General features: G+C 37.6%; 1 protein-coding gene across 1 annotated transcript; it reads right to left on the reverse strand.

Annotated features, from left to right (window-relative positions):
- Positions 1-142: 142 nt before the first annotated feature.
- On the reverse strand, positions 143-17,028 carry LOC112727555 (probable inactive purple acid phosphatase 16). Its single transcript, XM_025777351.3, has 5 exons — positions 16,591-17,028; positions 14,440-14,664; positions 13,466-13,736; positions 12,736-12,904; positions 143-596 (listed from the first exon to the last, which is right to left on the reverse strand). Exons 1-5 carry the CDS (start codon positions 16,895-16,897, stop codon positions 387-389), a joined length of 1,182 nt encoding a protein of 393 aa, XP_025633136.1. The 5' UTR covers positions 16,898-17,028; the 3' UTR covers positions 143-386.
- Positions 17,029-17,438: the final 410 nt, after the last annotated feature.

Below are 17,438 nucleotides of genomic sequence, written 5' to 3' on the forward strand. Positions count from 1 at the left end.
TATGTTATTTATTCTGAATATACACTATTCTTCTCTCACTCTTACTTGAGCATTGGAATATTTTTGCAGGTATCCACTGCCACTGATTTTCTCGGAGCTATACCTTATCCATTTCAAGCGAAGGCGAGTTTAGACCTGGACAAAACGAGTTATACATCCTACAATGCTCACCACACAAGAACAATATGTATAGTGAATTCAATAACAAGATACATAAGAATGTATATCTACAATCCCGTGCACACGTATGCCCGCAAAGAATACAAATTTACAAATTTGCTAGCATCAATTTTCGTTTATTTTCCAGTGTATTTACTTTTTTAAGTCATAGGTGTCTTTAGTATTTACTTTTGATTAAACATTTTCTATACTTAGATGATGGACCTTCAACTTAAGCCAACTTCACTGTGCATTTGTCCATCCTCCATCCTTATCCAAGACTTTAGAGAGAAGGGATTCTCAGTGATCTCTAGAATTCTAGCTCCTCTAGGCCAATCTCCATAGCCACCATAGCCAGTGTGTCTTGCATAGCATAGCCATAGTTTTTGGTATGGGCAGCACCAATCCAAGCCATGATTGTGTCCAACAAATATTGCCTGCAATTTATGAAAGGTTAAAAAGTTTAAATACTTTTGTAATTGCAGTAAATGAGTTGCTTTGGATTTAGTTTTAGTAACTCTAACGTGTTTTTTTTTAAAGCTAGATATATTAGTGTCAAATATTTTGATGATTTAAAAACTACTAAGAGCACTTTACAAGACCAAAAATATGTTTTAAAATGCTAACAATGACCAAAATTTGGAGCTATAAGGGGCCAACAGTAAAAGAGAAGGACTAACATCTTAACAAAATTTAGAGAGGCCAAAATTAAAATATCTAACTTTCATAAGAAGACATCATTGATACATTTTACTATTTTGTTGGGAACTCCGGCTGTATTATGTTGTGAGCTATAGTGGCAAAGTGGCATACGTATGTTCTTGGATGTTTCACAAATTTTATAAATTTCTATCCTTAAAAGAAAAAAATACATTAAAATCTGAAGTAAAACAAGGTAAATGGATTCAGTTTGTGGGTCCAATAGCAGATGGATGCTAAACAAGTGCAAATTAAAATTAACAAAATAAACAACTGGACAAAATAAGATAATGGATAAAAAGGAACATCTAAGAATCTCATTTAAAGGATGATCAAATAGTGCAACAAAATGGAGAAATTATTCTATGTTCATCGAGTACCACGTGAATGTGTTTTCAAGATATGACTGACTACAAAGAATCTTTTCAAAACGGTTTTGTTATCAGCAATGAGCGCTATTCACATAAAACTCCAGGAATTTCAAGCAACGTCTCAATAAAAAAGCATAATAATATAAAATTTATAAGTAAAGCTTTAGGTATTAAACAAGTGAGAACTCATAATCCCTATAGTATGTTGTAATTAGAATCACAATCTTATACCTAAAATTTAATGCTCCAATAACACCTAAACTAATGAAAAACTAAAATCAAATGCCCATTTATCTTTCTACATTAAGCCATGTGAAGTTATGTTTTCCTTTCAATGATAACTTAGAAATTTTGTGTTTTGTGATGTGGATGTGATAGGAACTGAGAGCTAGCAGAATTAAGGGATTTTATTGATGAACTAAGGATTGTAAATCACAATCCCTTATTGAAATACACTGTTAGATCTAACCAACTCTGGGGAGAATTTCCTCCCCTAAACTAACAAACTGAACAGAATTTTCTAACTAACTAGAACTAACTAACCCCTAGAATTTATAGGCAGCAGTTAAATTTAGAACTACTACTCCTAACCTGCTAAACTAGCTTAAAAGAGCTAACTAGCAGCCAACTAGCAACAATTATGAATTAAGTAGTGAAAATTCAGCTTATCTACTCCTTACCTCTCCTCCTATAAACCAATCGAAACCTGTTCCTATCATTACTCACCCCTGGACAACCACCTTGTCCTCAAGGTGGAACTCGGGAAAAGAGCGTCGCAGCGCGACAGCCTCCTCCCATCTATCCTCGCATGATGGAAGATCTTGCCAACAAACCAAGTATTCTAAGGAGCCATCCCCCGCTAACCTAGATGCCAAAATACCTTCGGGCTGCACCATTAATTCGCCATCCTTTGCCATCGCTAGTGGAAAAACATGCAGTTGCTGTGATGCCGGGACAACCTTCTTCAACTTGCTTACATGGAAGACCGGGTGGAGCTTGCACCCGTTCGGCAGCACCAATCGGTATGCCACTAGGCCCACCCTCTCTAGCACTTTGAAAGGCTGATAAAAGCAAGGGCTCAATTTCTCATTTATCCTTTGAGCCAAGGAACAGATTTGGTAAGGTTGTAGCTTGAGGTACACCCAGTCTCCTATCCCGAATTCCAACTCCCTTCTCTTCTTATCCACTATTTGCTTCATTCTCTACTTAGCTTGCATCAAATGCTGCTTTAAGTCAGCTAGAACCGCATCTCTGATCGCTGCCAGTGCAGCCACTTTCTCAACCTGCGATGGGTATGTCTCTTCTCGGAACAAAATTAGGAAGGCACCCCATAAACGGCCTGAAATGAGGTAGTGCATGCTAAAGCATTAAAGGTCCTGTTAAACCAATATTCTGTCCTTGGTAACCATTCCAACCACCTCTTTGGATATCCACCCACAAAGCACCTCAAGTATGTCTCGAGGAACCTATTCTCCACCTTTGTCTGCCTGTCCGTCTGTGGGTGAACGCGATGCTATATTTCAGTTTCATGCCCGCTGCCTGAAATAATTCGAACCAAAATCTACTCATGAAAACTCTATCTCGGTCAAAAATAATGGATTTCGAAAATCCATAAAGCTTTACCACCTCCTTAATGAAAATTCCAGCCACTTCCTTGGCAGAAAAAGGGTGTGATAACGATATAAAGTGGGCATATTTGCTCAACCAGTCGACTACCACAAAAAAGGTGTCCATGCCCTTTGTCTTAGGCAAGCCGACCACAAAATTCATAGTGATATATCCCATATTCTCTCCGAAATTGGCAAGGATTGCAGCAGTCCCACTGGCTTAAGCGCGACGTATTTGCTTTGTTGGTGAAAGTATAGAGAGTAAGTAGTAGTCAAAAGCATTAAGTTGGAGTTAGTTAGACACGTTAAAAGTCTATTAGTGAGTAGTGCTACGCTGAGAGTGAAGTTGAGTGTGTTGTAAAAGAGAGGCTTATTATAGCTGTATATAAACCAAAGTCTGGTGTAAAATTCGGTGGTGCATTCAATCACAAATATCCTCTCTTCTTGAATTATCTCTCTCTCTCTTCTCTCTCTTTCTCTCTCACAAGAATCTACCAAATCTCTTTTCATGGTATCAGAGCCTAGGGCGCAGAAATGGAGGAACCAGAAACAAATAGAAACAGCACAGAAGTGATACACAGCTTTTCAAATCCGATTGCAATCAAGTTAGATGAAGAAAATTTCTTGCCATGGAAGGAGCAAGTTGAAGCAACGATTGAAGGTCATGATCTCATCAATCACATCAAAGGAGACAACATACCAAAACAGTTCAACTCGATATTGAAGATGAAAAAAGAGGAAAGAGCACTGCAGAATTTAGGGCTTGGAAAAGGCAAGATGCTTTATTGAAATCTTGGCTTTTAACTTCAATGAATTCATCATTCACTGCACGAATGGTAGGCTGCACATATTAACATCAGATCTGGAAGAGATTGGAGATGTTCTTTGCTTCGCAAACTTAAGCCAAGATTAGACAACTCAGAAGCAAGCTGAGTGATACAAAGAAGGAAGGTTCCATGAATGATTATCTTCTTGAAATCAAGAAAACTGTAGATTCATTGATCTCTGTTGGAGATCCTGTGGATGAAGCTGCTCATGTTGAAGCCATTCTTGCTGGATTAACAGAAGAGTACTGTTCGTTCATCACCTCGATAAATGCTAGAGATAATCCAATCTCAGTAGGAGCGCTGGAAGCGTTGTTACTCACACAAGAGGAATGGTTTGAAAAATTCAAGAAAGGCTCAATTCAAGCAAATCTGACTCATACAGCAACTCAAAGAAGAACTGACAATTACACAAGACCTGACAACTATAATGGAAGAGGATATGGAAGAGAAAATGGAAGAGGTTTTCAGTCAAGAGGTAGCTATGCTCCGCGAGGCAGAGGAAGAACAAGTGGATTCAACCAAAGTTCTGGAAGAGGAAGAGGCCAATTCTTCAGATTAGTGTGTCAAGTGTGTGAAAGACCAGGGCATTTTAGCACGGGAATGTTGGCACAGGTTCAATAAAGAGTATGTAAGCTAGAACAGTGGACACAATGCTCAGGCAAATGTTGCAATGGCAGCTGCTCCATCCACAGTTTATGATCCAAATTGGTACCCGGACTCAGGTGCAACATACCACATGACTCCAGATCCATCAAATGTGCCTGAATACAGCAACTACAATGGAAGTGAACAGGTTATTGTAGGTAATGGAAATTCTTTGCCAATTACTAAAGTTGGAAGCTCATTAATCAAACCATTTTCTTCTAATTACACTTTTAAATTGCAAAAACTACTGCATGTACCAGATATCAAAAAGAATTTGTTGAGTGTATATAAATTTGTATGTGATAATAATGTCTGGGTTGAGTTTCACCCTCACACGTGTCTAGTGAAATCTCAGGATTCCAAGGAGACGCTTCTCCAAGGAACAGTTAAAGCTGGAATGTACTCCTTTGGACCTGCTGTCACCAATAAAGCACACTCACCAGCTGCTTATGCTGCAACAGTGGCTGGACTGTCAAATTTCAAGCTTTGGCAGCTTAGATTAGGACACCCCTCTTCTGATGTTCTTACTCGAATTCTTAGAAGTTACCAAATTCCTTTCACTGCTTCAAACTCATTGTGTAATGCTTGTTGTATGGGAAAAGCACAACAGCTTCCCTTTCCTAAGTCAGAAACAATAATCCATTCACCTTTAGAACTTTTGTACACAGACATTTGGGGTCCAGCACCCATTTCTGAAATAAAAGGAGCCCGATATTATGTTCATTTTATAGATGCCTATTCTAAATTTACATGGATTTATTTGTTACACAATAGGTCACAATTGCAGTCAGTTTTTGTTGAATTTAAGAAAATGGTTGAGCTCCAACTTAATGCAAAGATTAAATGTATACAATCGGATAATGCAAAGGAGTATATTGCTTTGTCTAATTACCTCAAACAAGAAGGTATCTTGCATCGTTTTTCTTGTCCACATATTCATCAACAGAATGGTGCTGCCGAAAGGAAACATAAACACATTGCTACAATGGGTTTATCATTACTAGCTGAAGCCAGTGTGCCTATCAAGTATTGGGGAGATGCTTTCACCACAGCTACTCAGCTCATAAACTTGCTTCCCACACCAGTTTTGCAGTTCAGATCTCCTTTTGAAAAACTATTTAGAAAGAGTCCCTCTTTGTCCATGCTCAGAGTATTTGGTTGCCTCTGCTATCCCAACACCAGACCTTACAACACTAATAAATTACAGTTCAGATCTGAGCCCTGTGTGTATCTTGGTCCAGCAATTCATTATAAGGGATTCAAATGCTTAACAAAAACAGGAAAGGTTCTTGTTACAAGAAATGTACAGTTCCAAGAAGACTACCATCTCCACCACTAAAGGAGAAATCTCCTATCCACACCTATTGCCTTCCATTCCTGTTCTCCCAAACTAGCCACCACCTTCCACTGTGTGCCTTCCACCTTCTCAACCAACAAACCTTGCTCCCAACTCTCTTATTACCCACCTTACTCCCTCACCGTCACCATCACTTAACACTAGTTTATCCATTGACCACTCTCAATCCTTAATGCAACCTGGCATTGACCCCTCACCCTTACACCAACAGGAACCTCCATCAGGTAGCCATCACATGATTACGAGATCGAAAAATGGCATCAGAAAACCGAAGGCCTTTCAAGCAAACACTGAAAAGAGCCTTGAACCGACATCAGCAAGAGAAGCATTGAGTGACCCCAAGTGAAGATAAGCAATGACAGAAGAGTATACAGCACTAATGAGAAACAATACATGGAGACTTGAAGAATTGCCACAGAACCGAAATGCTATTGGTAGCAAATGGGTATTTCGAGTCAAATACAATGCGGATGGCTCAATCAACAAATATAAAGCAAGGCTGGTTGCTTTAGGGTGCAGTCAGAGGGATGGAATTGATTTCAAAGAAACCTTTAGCCCAGTTATTAAACCGGCAACAATAAGACTGGTTTTGACACTGGCACTATCAAAAGGCTGGAGCATTAGGCAGCTTGATGTCAACAATGTGTTCCTAAATGGCGACCTTCATGAAGAAGTTTACATGAGGCAGCCTCAAGGATTTGAAATTGGAGGCTCAAATGTGGTTTGTAGACTCACCAGATCACTATATGGACTCAAACAAGCGCCAAGAGCTTGGTTCACTAAGCTCTCTAATGCACTGCATGGGTTGGGATTCACCCCCACCAAGTATGATGTATCACTAATTGTCAGGCACTCTTCTGATTCCACTACCTTTTTACTGGTGTACGTTGACGATATTATCATCACTGGAACCTCTTCAGTAACAATTCGGGACATCACAACAAAGCTTAATAGCAAATTTTCTCTTAAAGACATGGGTGAACTATCTTACTTCTTGGGAATCGAGGTCACCAAGACTACCACTGGTGGTCTTGTTTTTTCCCAGACAAGGTACATCAATGATTTGTTGAAGAGGGTGAAAATGGATGGATGTAAACCTTCTCCTACTCCCATGACATCTAATCTGAAATTGACCTCGGAAGATGGCAACTTGTTTGGCGACGCTGGCTTGTACCGCTCTATAGTGGGGAGTTTGCAATATGTCACTATCACCAGACCCGAATTGGCTTTCTCGGTGCATAAAGTGTGTCAGTTTATGCAGTCACCAAGGGAATCACATTGGAAGGCAGTGAAATGGATATTAAGGTATCTACAAGGAACCACTTCCTTGGGCTTGCATTTACAGAGGTGCTCTGACCTGTCTCCAACTGGGTACACTGATTTAGACTGGGCTTCAGATATTGAAGATAGGAGGTCTACTGCTGGTTATTGTGTGTATATGGGGAGGAATCTTATCTCTTGGTCCTCTAAGAAATAACACTGTGTCTCTAGATCAAGTACAGAGGCGGAATATAGAGGTATTGCGGCTGTTGTAGCAGAATTGCTATGGCTGACAAAGCTTATACGTGAAATTCACATCACAGGTCCAACTCCAAAAGTGTATTGTGACAACTCTGGCGCTGTGCTCCTGTCTGCCAACCCGGTTTGGCACTCTAGATCAAAGCACTTTGAAGTTGACTTGGCATTTGTTCGTGATCATGTTGCTGCTGGCAGAATTGCAGTGAAACACATCCTTGGTGATGTTCAAATTGCAGACATAATGACCAAAGCAGTTTCTTCCACAAAGTTCCTTGACTTTCGAAGCAAACTCAGGATTGAAGATGTTCAATGCCTTCGTTTGAGGGGGGATGAAAGTATAGAGAGTAAGTAGTAGTCAAAAGCATTAAGTTGGAGTTAGTTAGACACGTTAGAAGTCTGTTAGTGAGTAGTGCCACGCTGAGAGTGAAGTTGAGTGTGTTGTAAAGAGAGGCTTATCATAGCTGTATATAAACCAAAGTCTGGTGTAAAATTCGGTGGTGCATTCAATCACAAATATCCTCTCTTCTTGAATTCTCTCTCTCTCTCTCTCTCTCTCTCTCTCTCTCTCTCTCTTCTCTCTCTCTCTCTCTCACAAGAATCTACCAAATCTCTTTTCAGTTGGCAAATAAAACAAGCGTCCATAATCCTTCACCCATCGCTGCATCCCCTTCCAATAGACCTCTACCGCCAGCCTCTTGTATGTACAAAAGTACCCCGAATGGCCCCTCATCCTGCTGTCATGATGCTTGGCCAACAGGGAGGGTATGTGAGCCGAATTTGCCGATAACACTGCTCTTCCTTGATAGAACAGCTTCCCTTTCCTTGAGGAGTAACCAGGGAAATCCTCAGACCCCTACTACAAGGCAATCACCATTTTTTACATCTCTGGATCTTCCTTTATCTTAGCATCTATACCATCCCAAAGATTTATGTGCACTACCAAGATAGCCTTAGCTATCATTTGCCGCCAAAGAGCATCCGCTGCCTTATTTTCCAATAGCGGCCGATATTTGATGTCGGAGTCCAAGCCCAACAACTTTTTTGTCCACTGGAGGTGGGCCGGATCCATCAAATGTTGCTTGGTAAGAAACTTCAAGCTCCGCTGGTCCGTTAGCACCATGAAATGACTTCCCAGCAAGTAATGTTGCCATTTCTGGACAGCAAGCACCACTACCATCAATTCTCTCTCGTAAGCTGATTTTTTACACGCTCTTGGTGACAATGCTTGACTTAGAAATGCAATCGGGCGCCCCTGTTGAGACAGCACGGCCCCCACCCTTCGCTCGAGGCATCGGTCTCTATGACAAACTCTTGTGAAAAATCTGGGACAGCCAATGTGGGAAGGGCTGCCATGGCTTTAGCGTTCGATTTAAAAGCATTCTTTCTTGTTAAATCTGTCAATGGTTTGGCAATGATGCCATATCCTTGCCCAAACCGCCAATAGTACCCAGTGAGGCCCAAAAAATTCCGCAAGGCACGTACATCCTTAGGGACTGGCCAAGTAAGCATGGCTGCTGTTTTGCTAGGGTCTGTAGCCACCCCTTCAGTCGAGATTATGTGGCCCAAATACTCCATTGAATCCACCGCAAATGTACACTTCTTGGAATTTAACACAAGCTTATTGGTGGTGATAATGCAAAATACTTGCAACAAGTGAAACGACATGACTCTCGACATCCCGGCTGTAGATTAAGATATCACCGAGGAAGACTAATGCAAACTTCCGAAGCAACGGCTTAAGGATGTCATTTATCAAAGCTTGAAAAGAACTCGGCACGTTGGTTAGGCCAAAAGGAATTACCAAGAATTCGTAGTGTCCCTCATGCGTCTGGAAGCAAGTTTTGTGAATGTCTTAATCGCGCATCCTAATTTGATGATACCCGGACTTCAAATCAAGCTTGGAAAAAATCGACACCCCTGCTAACTCGTCCAAAAGCTCATCAATGACTAGAATTGGAAATTTATTCGTTATGGTGATCCCATTTAGAGCGCGGTAGTCCACACAAAATCTCCAACCTCCATCTTTCTTCTTGACCAGCAAGATGGGACTAGCATACAGACTTATACTAGGCCGAATGATTCTTAAAACCAGCATCTCCGTAACCATTTCTTCAATTATCACTTTTTGGTGATATGAAAAATGGTAAGGCTTAATATTAGGCACAACAGCTCCTTCCTTTTTAAGGGAATAGCATGATCATGCGAATGATGCAGCAGTAGCCCTGATAGTGGATGAAAGACTACCTCGTAATCGTCCAACACTGTATGTATCAACTGTGGCACACTTACAATCGAAGCCGAGTGTAAATTTAGCCCACCTTAACACAGTTTTGGGTCACCTTTCAAAATTAAAGGCCCCCACCCTTGAGTATCTTGATCCAAGAATCCTTAAAACTTGCTCTAATGACTCCCAACTTGTCTAACCATTCCATCCCCAAAACAAACTCCGATTCTTCGATGCAAAAAAGGTAGAAATCCGTTGTTATGAACAGCCCTTGGAAGCTTAATGTTACTCTGTTGCATCTGTCCTGTCCCCCTGAATTTTGATGGTCAGCCACCCTCACTCGGAACTTAGGTGTAGTATCTATGACCAGCGCCGATTTTGCTGTAATTTCTGGTGCTACGAAGTTATCCGAGGCCCTACAATCAACCAGCACCGTCACTCGATGCCCTTTCACCTCAGCCCACACCTTGAACGACCTATGGTGGCGATTGGAACATGAAAGTTTGAGCTCTAGTTGTTCTATTATGTCCAGAACAACTTCGTGCTCCAACCAGTCTCCTTCCTTAGCCTCTGCTTCCATGATTAGCAGCTTGAACTCCTTGCTCTTGTATACATGGTCCGTTGAGTACAGTTCAACACAGAAGAAACATTCTCCCTGGCACACTTCGCCAGATACTTTTCGTTGCTGAGATGTCTCAATCTGCGCCATCGCAAGGGATTCATCATTGACTCTACGCCCTTATGATCTGCAGAATCAGACGCTGTAGCAGGGTGCACAGCTTTGGTGGCAGGTGAATTGGTAATGACAAAGTTGGAAGTCGGTGGTTTACTGTGTCCTGATACTCCTGGCAAGGCAATGTTGCGATTTTCTACCTTTTGTGCCAACTCCATCAACTCATCCACTGACTGATATGGAAACAGTTTACATTCTTCACCCACTTCCAATTTCAGGCCGTTCAAGAAAAGGTCCATTAGCAATTCCAGCACAATTCCGCGGAAAGGCCGCGCGTGAAGCACGAACTGATTCGACATAGTCCCGGACCGAATTCGACTGTTTCAGGTTCAGCAGCGTTTGATACGGACTCTATAGCCATGCCAGTTGAAAGTGCCATAGCAGCACCACACTGAGGAACTGCCACTGGAGCACTGAGCTTGTCGCCTCCCACCACCTAAACCATGTGAACGTGCGGCCTTCCATGGCGAACGTCGCCACCGCGAGCCACTCCTCCTCTAGCACCGCTCTGAGCAGGAAGAACTGCTCTATACTTTCGATCCAAGTCATCGCGTCCTCACCTCGAAATATCAGGAGTTCTAATCTTCACCACTACTCCGGTGCGGTTCTGCTTCCTTCCGAGCCGGCGACGGCCTGGTGCAACGCCGGAGAACTCCGGTCGTGGTGGATTGGAGCGCCTCGCTCCATGGAATCCACTCGTGCATCGGTCCTCTGCAGCATCTCCTGCAACGCGCGACACAGGTCTTCAAATCAGTTAAAACGCAATTCCATCACATCCAATCTCCCTTCCATTTTGTGTGATCGTGGTTGCACCATTCACCACAAGTACCAAGATCTATGGACTTCTGATAATAGTTGGTAGGAACTAAGAGCTAGCAGAATTAGGGGATTTTATTGATGAACTAGGGATTGTAAATCACAATCCCTAATTAAAATACATTGTTGGATCTAATCAACTCTGGAGAGAATTTTCCTCTCCTAAATTAACAAACTGAATAAAACTAACTAGAACTAACTAACCCCTAGAATTTATAGGCAGTAGTTAAGCCTAGAACTACTGCTCCTAACCTGCTAAACTAGCTTAAAAGAGCTAACTAGCAGCCAACCAGCAACAATTATGAATTAAGTAGTGAAAATTCAGCTTATCTACTCCTTACATCTCCTCCTATAAACAATAGAAACCTATTTCTATCATCGAGGAAACTAATAACCATTTATTCTTGCATTGCGAATTCTCCTGGAAAATTAAGGGTTGCTATAATTGGTTAAAGTTGGTGTGTGTAATGCCAAATAATCACAGTAACTATTTTGGTCTGTAGTTAAAATCAGAATTTATAGTGTGAAACAAAAGAAATGGATCATTTTGTTCTTTACAGTTATATATAGGCATCGTGGATGTTAAGGAATTAAATAATTATTGAAGATGTTGATGTATATGAAAAGATATTATGTGAGAAAATTAGGAGTATCCTATATTTATGCTGATAAAATGTTTACAGAATTGGATAAAAGTAATGAGATGGTTGAGAGTACTTCAAAAATCGAGGGGGTTCGAATTGAGAAATGCTGCATTTGGATTTTGGAACAAGAGATAAGGTAGAAGAGGACACTAAAACACAGATACTAATGTCATTCCTCTAAGATGTTATGTCTTTGAGGCACTAACCAAACGAGCCTTACATTTGGTGATGTTGTGTGAGATACTGGGATTAGTGCAACTTCATCCGTGTGTAAAGCAAAGGCACTGGGACTTAAAGAATCCATTCAATTTATGATTAAAGAGAATGGTTGCTCGGAAAAATGACTCGGAAAGTTAAACTTTTTTTAAAGATTACCCAATTTTAGTAGGTTGGAGATCTAAATTCTTCATGGGAAAGAAAAGGTTTTAGAGTAAAAGAATTTCAAATTAAATAAATTAGAATATCAAACTTACTTTCATCTAAGTTACACAAAAATTTCTGGTTCTCAATACCACTAGGTGTTGCTTTACCAAATATCCACGAGAAGAATGAGATCTAGGACTTGTTATAAGCTTGCACGGGATACCTATCATGAAATCATATCCTAAAAACTTAAATTATCAGGTGGAGACACATGAATAATTATATATCTAATAATACCACAGTATAGAGGACAACTCTTTAGCTGACAAGAGGGAGCTTGGCACTATAATGGTTGGGTTATAATCTTTTGGGATGCTTCTGCTAAATCCCAAAGATTGTGTATATGTACATACTTTTCTCCCTATACCTATTATATGGTCAAGATTAATAAAGTATCACTAAAAAAAATATTTTCCATTTTCTCAAAATAAAATCAACAATCAAGCAAAAGACTCACCAATCTTAACGATGTTTGCATTTGGATGAGAAGAGATTTAATCAATTATAACATATGATAAGATTATAGGATAAATTTTTGCTATTATTCCTAAAACGCAACCAGGCCAATGATAAGATACTTTCATCCTTCTTTGTGAGAGATTACTTAACTAGATAGAAGTGTATTACTTGGTTAATAAGAAGTGTATTACTTAACTAGTCATAATCCTACAACTTTTTTATTTCCAACTCACCAAGATGGCTTAGAACTTACCTTGACAGAAGTTCTATTCACAAGAAGATTCATGATACCCATTTCAGCTTCTTGAGATGCAACACTTTCCTTGTTAATTGAACCGACACAAGGTTTTTGTATTGTAAGCTTGGGAGCGACGGTCTTGTAGGTCGTACTCGGTATATGCCAGAAAATAATCTCTGGCACCCTGCCAATTACAAATAATATATGCTTCATTTGAGTCATGAGAAAAATACAAGAGAAAACATGATAATCAAAGAACTATTTTCTAGTTATTTTCTTAATCTATGAAGCACTAAACTTTGCTGACTTATCGTATCTGGGTGTCGAACATATTTTGGACAAGACACTTATCAATACGCATTTTGCGTGTTTTTTTTGTCTAACCGTATCTTAATAAAAAATAAAAAATTCTTTTTCAAAGATGCTTAGACACACCTAATTATTACATCTCGAATCTTATTCTTAACATGTATTCTTGAAATGAATTTAAAAATAGCATATATTATTATTTATTAAAACATGAAAATATTTTAAATATTCTGTAAGAATTTAAAACTCACCAATCTTAACATGTATTCTCGTGTCTTGTAAAAATTTAAAATTCGTATGTTTATGTGTCTCATATTTCGTGTTGTGTCTGGTGTTGTGTTAGTGTCCGTGCATCAGAGTTCTTAATTGAAAAACACAAATAAGAAACCAGAAGAAAAACTGTTTATCCGAATATAAATGCAATGCTTTATTCTACCTTGAATCACTATTAATTTGTTTGCTTTTCTGCTGAAACCATTCTGCCTGAGCACTAGATATTATTTCCGGATACGAACCACCACCAGAATCAAGGAAGTAGAGGAAAGCCACGGGCAATTGTGGATCCTCTGATGATGAAACTTGAAGGACATAGTTAGAGACACTTGGCCAAAGATTTCTAGGACCATAGGTAGAGAAAGAACCATTGTGCTTGATCTCGTTCTTTAGTAGTTCAAGTCGTCCTGTTCCTTTGAAACATCCTTCTTCTCCTGAAAATGATCAAATCTGAATCAGCATGGTCTGAATTTATTAAACGTAACCAAAACTCAGCAACTAAAACGCGATTTCAGTGGACAAGTTTTCTGACGTGATGAATTTTTCGTCTTGTCACTAGCTTCTTCACGTATCTCTCGCTCAAGTGCCTCTCCTCCAACTGTGTCCCTATGAGTGTTTGCATGCACTTGTAACTTGTTTGTGTGCTTTTACTAGCTAACTAGATAACTATACCTGATTGAGTAATGCTACATGACCAACAAAATTTATCAATTTTGGCTGACACTTGCCAATATTCTAAGTGTTAGTTTGGATGGACTTTTTTGAGTTAAAAAAAAATATTTTTTTAAAAAATAAAGTACTTTTATTCAATTTTAACTTATTTAGATAAATTTTAAGTATTAAATTCTAAATCTTAAACTTCAAATCCTAATTTTAATAGTATAAAATTAAAATGTTAGCTAAAAATATTGGATAATATTACTAAAAAGTGTTGGCTCCCTAATATTTCTCTCTTTGAAAATTACAAACAACCTATTCTTTAATCCTCAGAGAAATATTCATAACTCTACACAAACCAGATCAACCTACTTCTACGAATGTATTAAAGATCATATACTATGATTATATTTTCAATTCCCTATCAAGAAACTGTACAATAACAAGAACCTTAATTATCTGAAACGTATTACCGAGTACCTGAACAAAAAGTTTCGGTTGGAGGGCAACGGATTTGAGGAATCCCAGGTGTTGAGAACCACTCTAATGGCCACTCAAAAGCAGCATCGTCATGGTTTCCGAATACACTGGCCCAAGGTATGCCCCTGTTTTGCGTAGGAGAGATTGCCTGATCCCAGTACAAGCTTGCATTTGCAACCATTATGTTGTTAGCCGTAATCACATCACCAAGATATATCACAAAATCTGTCATATAATTTCATTAGCCTTTGGTTTTCATGAAACCTATAAATGATCATAAAGAAAATTAATTCACAGACATAGGGGGCAAGAAAAGATCCATAGCTACCTTGAACTAAAGCAGTTCTATTCAATAAATCCATAACAACTTTTCCTAAGTTATTAGCATAGTTGGAATTTAAACATGTAACTACTCAAGCATCACATATAACATGTTCATATCCTTGTATTTTTTACCTGTGTATCCAATCATGAAATGTCACGTCATCAAAAATAATTATTTTTTATATTATTTACGTGAATGGTCCTAAAAAAAGGATATAATTGGATAATTATTTAAAATAGTTTATACTATCAATACATTAAAATTAAGGGTAAAGTACTAAATTAGTCATCTACGTTTAGGCGTAATCCTGTTTTGATCTTTAAAATTTAAAGTGTCTTATTTGAATCCAAAAAAATTTCATTTAGCTTCAATTTAGTCCTACCGTGAGGTCAAAGATAAATAATTAACAAAATGTCATACATGACAGCAGTATAAGAACAAGGTCGATAATTTGGAGAATAAGTACAAGCTCCAGAGGCACAAAATCAACTCTGGATGCATCAATACATGTATTAAACATTTTTTTTAGTTTTATAGAAAGTATTTCATTTTAATTATAGGAAAAATGATAAATAAATGTTCATGGTTGATTTTGTGCAGTTGAAGCTTGTACTTATTCTCTAGATTATCGACCTTGTTCTTATGTATTGTAGGACATTTCGTTAATTATTTATCTTTGACCCCTGGTGGGACTAAATTGAAGCTAAATGACTTTGGATTCAAATAGAATACTTTATACCATAAAAAACAGAATTACGCCCAAACATAAAAGACCAATTTAATACTTTACCCTAAAGTTAAACTCTTAATTTATATATTCCTTACATTTAAATCTTTAAAACAAATTTATCATGAAGCATGCTTTTCATTTAATTAAGTTGTTATACCTAAAACACATTGTCTTTTTGTTGTTTGTTTGAATCTTTGTGCTTAGCTTAAGATGATACTAAGCAATCTGCAATTTATTATCGTCCACTGAATTATATTTAATCTTATAATTAATAGTTATAATATATTTAAGTTAAATTCCAAAACATATGAAACCAAAATTTATTAAACAATTCATTTTTAACATATAATTATTTAATCCGAAAAGTAAAACAGTTTCATCAGGGAGATTAAAAAAATTTAGAATAAAAATCCTAAATAGTCATCACAAATACTTTGAAAAACAAGGTCTTTAATAAAAAAAATATATTTTTTGTCTCTCATCTTTATTTTTATGAGACTGATCAGCTTTCATATCAATATTTTTTTGACACAGGAATCCCATAAAAGTAAAATCATGGCCGAAAAAGGTATTTTCTTTTTTATTTGGAGCCGAAAAGTCAGATTGGATATTCACTCTTAAATTTAAATCAACAATTAATCAATTAACCAACTATTAAACCACTCTTCTACCTTAGCCTATGACAACAATAAAGACGTCTCACGATACAAAAATTCAGCCCAACAGAATACACAAATTCAATTATAATTTTAGTCTTTATTATTTTATCTTATATTATCTTTATCTTATCTTTATTTGTTTTTATCTTTCATAAGCCAATGCTCTATATATACTTAGTTTTACATTTATAGTTTATAAATTTTAATCAAATCTAACAATCAATGAAATTTTTTCATTTTTTTTATTATTCTTTCACAATTTTATTATGTTTGCGTACTCTTTATGTACTCTTTCCGTTTTATTACCAACAAAATAGAAAATGAGTAAGAATAGTTTGACTTGTCATGTATGGAGCATATCTGCTCGTGACAACTCAAGCCGAATTTTAAAAGGTTGAAATAAGATAATAGAGTAAGTTCTAGAGTATTCACCTCACCTGGAGTTTCGTCGTCTAGCACTGTGTTCATCACCTTAATGGAGTTTACATCCTGAATTGGTCCCCAGTTTGTTGACTGGGCCTCTCCAAAATGGAGGTCCGCAAACAGAGCGATCTTGAAGGGTGCACCTGCCCGCATCGGAACCAGCCTCTCCCCACCCGTATCTCTTCCTAATTGGAATCGGATTGTTGATGATGCTCGCCCATGATTGGAGGACGACCATAATGATCCGACGGTGGAGAACAGAGACAGAAATAACAGGGGCAAAACCGTCTTCCAGTGGCTTTTATCAGTTTTTTTTCCCATTATGCAGGAAAAGATGAATCAGAGATTTTACGAGAAGGAAGAATAAACGGAATGGGTGTTGTCGGTTTTTATTTTGTGTGTAATGGTGATTTGATTTTTTGGATTGGATGGTTGGAGATGGTGATTTTAAACCATATGAAAATTTGACGTGCTTTTTTCATGTGAAGAGTATAAAATTTGTGACTTTTAAATTTTTTTTTAATATACAAATTTAGGGATTAAATTTATTTTTTTATTTTAAAATTTTTTAAATATATAAATTTATATTTTAATATTAAAAAAATTTTAAATTTGTAAATTAAACCTATAAATTTATTTTATTTAAAAAATTATTTTAACATAAATAAAAAAATTTAAAATAAAAATTTAAGAAATCTGATCTTCATATCTTTTAAAAAATTTTATTATTATTTAAATTTAAAGATTTAATTTCTTAGTTAAAAATTAAAAAAATTAAAATTCATATAAAAAAATTATACCCAACATTTTTACATATATAAAAAAATTAGTCGAATACCGACGCTGCATAGCATCTCGTGTT

The sequence above is a fragment of the Arachis hypogaea genome, chromosome 12, assembly GCF_003086295.3.
Source record: "Arachis hypogaea cultivar Tifrunner chromosome 12, arahy.Tifrunner.gnm2.J5K5, whole genome shotgun sequence".
NCBI lineage: Eukaryota > Viridiplantae > Streptophyta > Magnoliopsida > Fabales > Fabaceae > Arachis > Arachis hypogaea.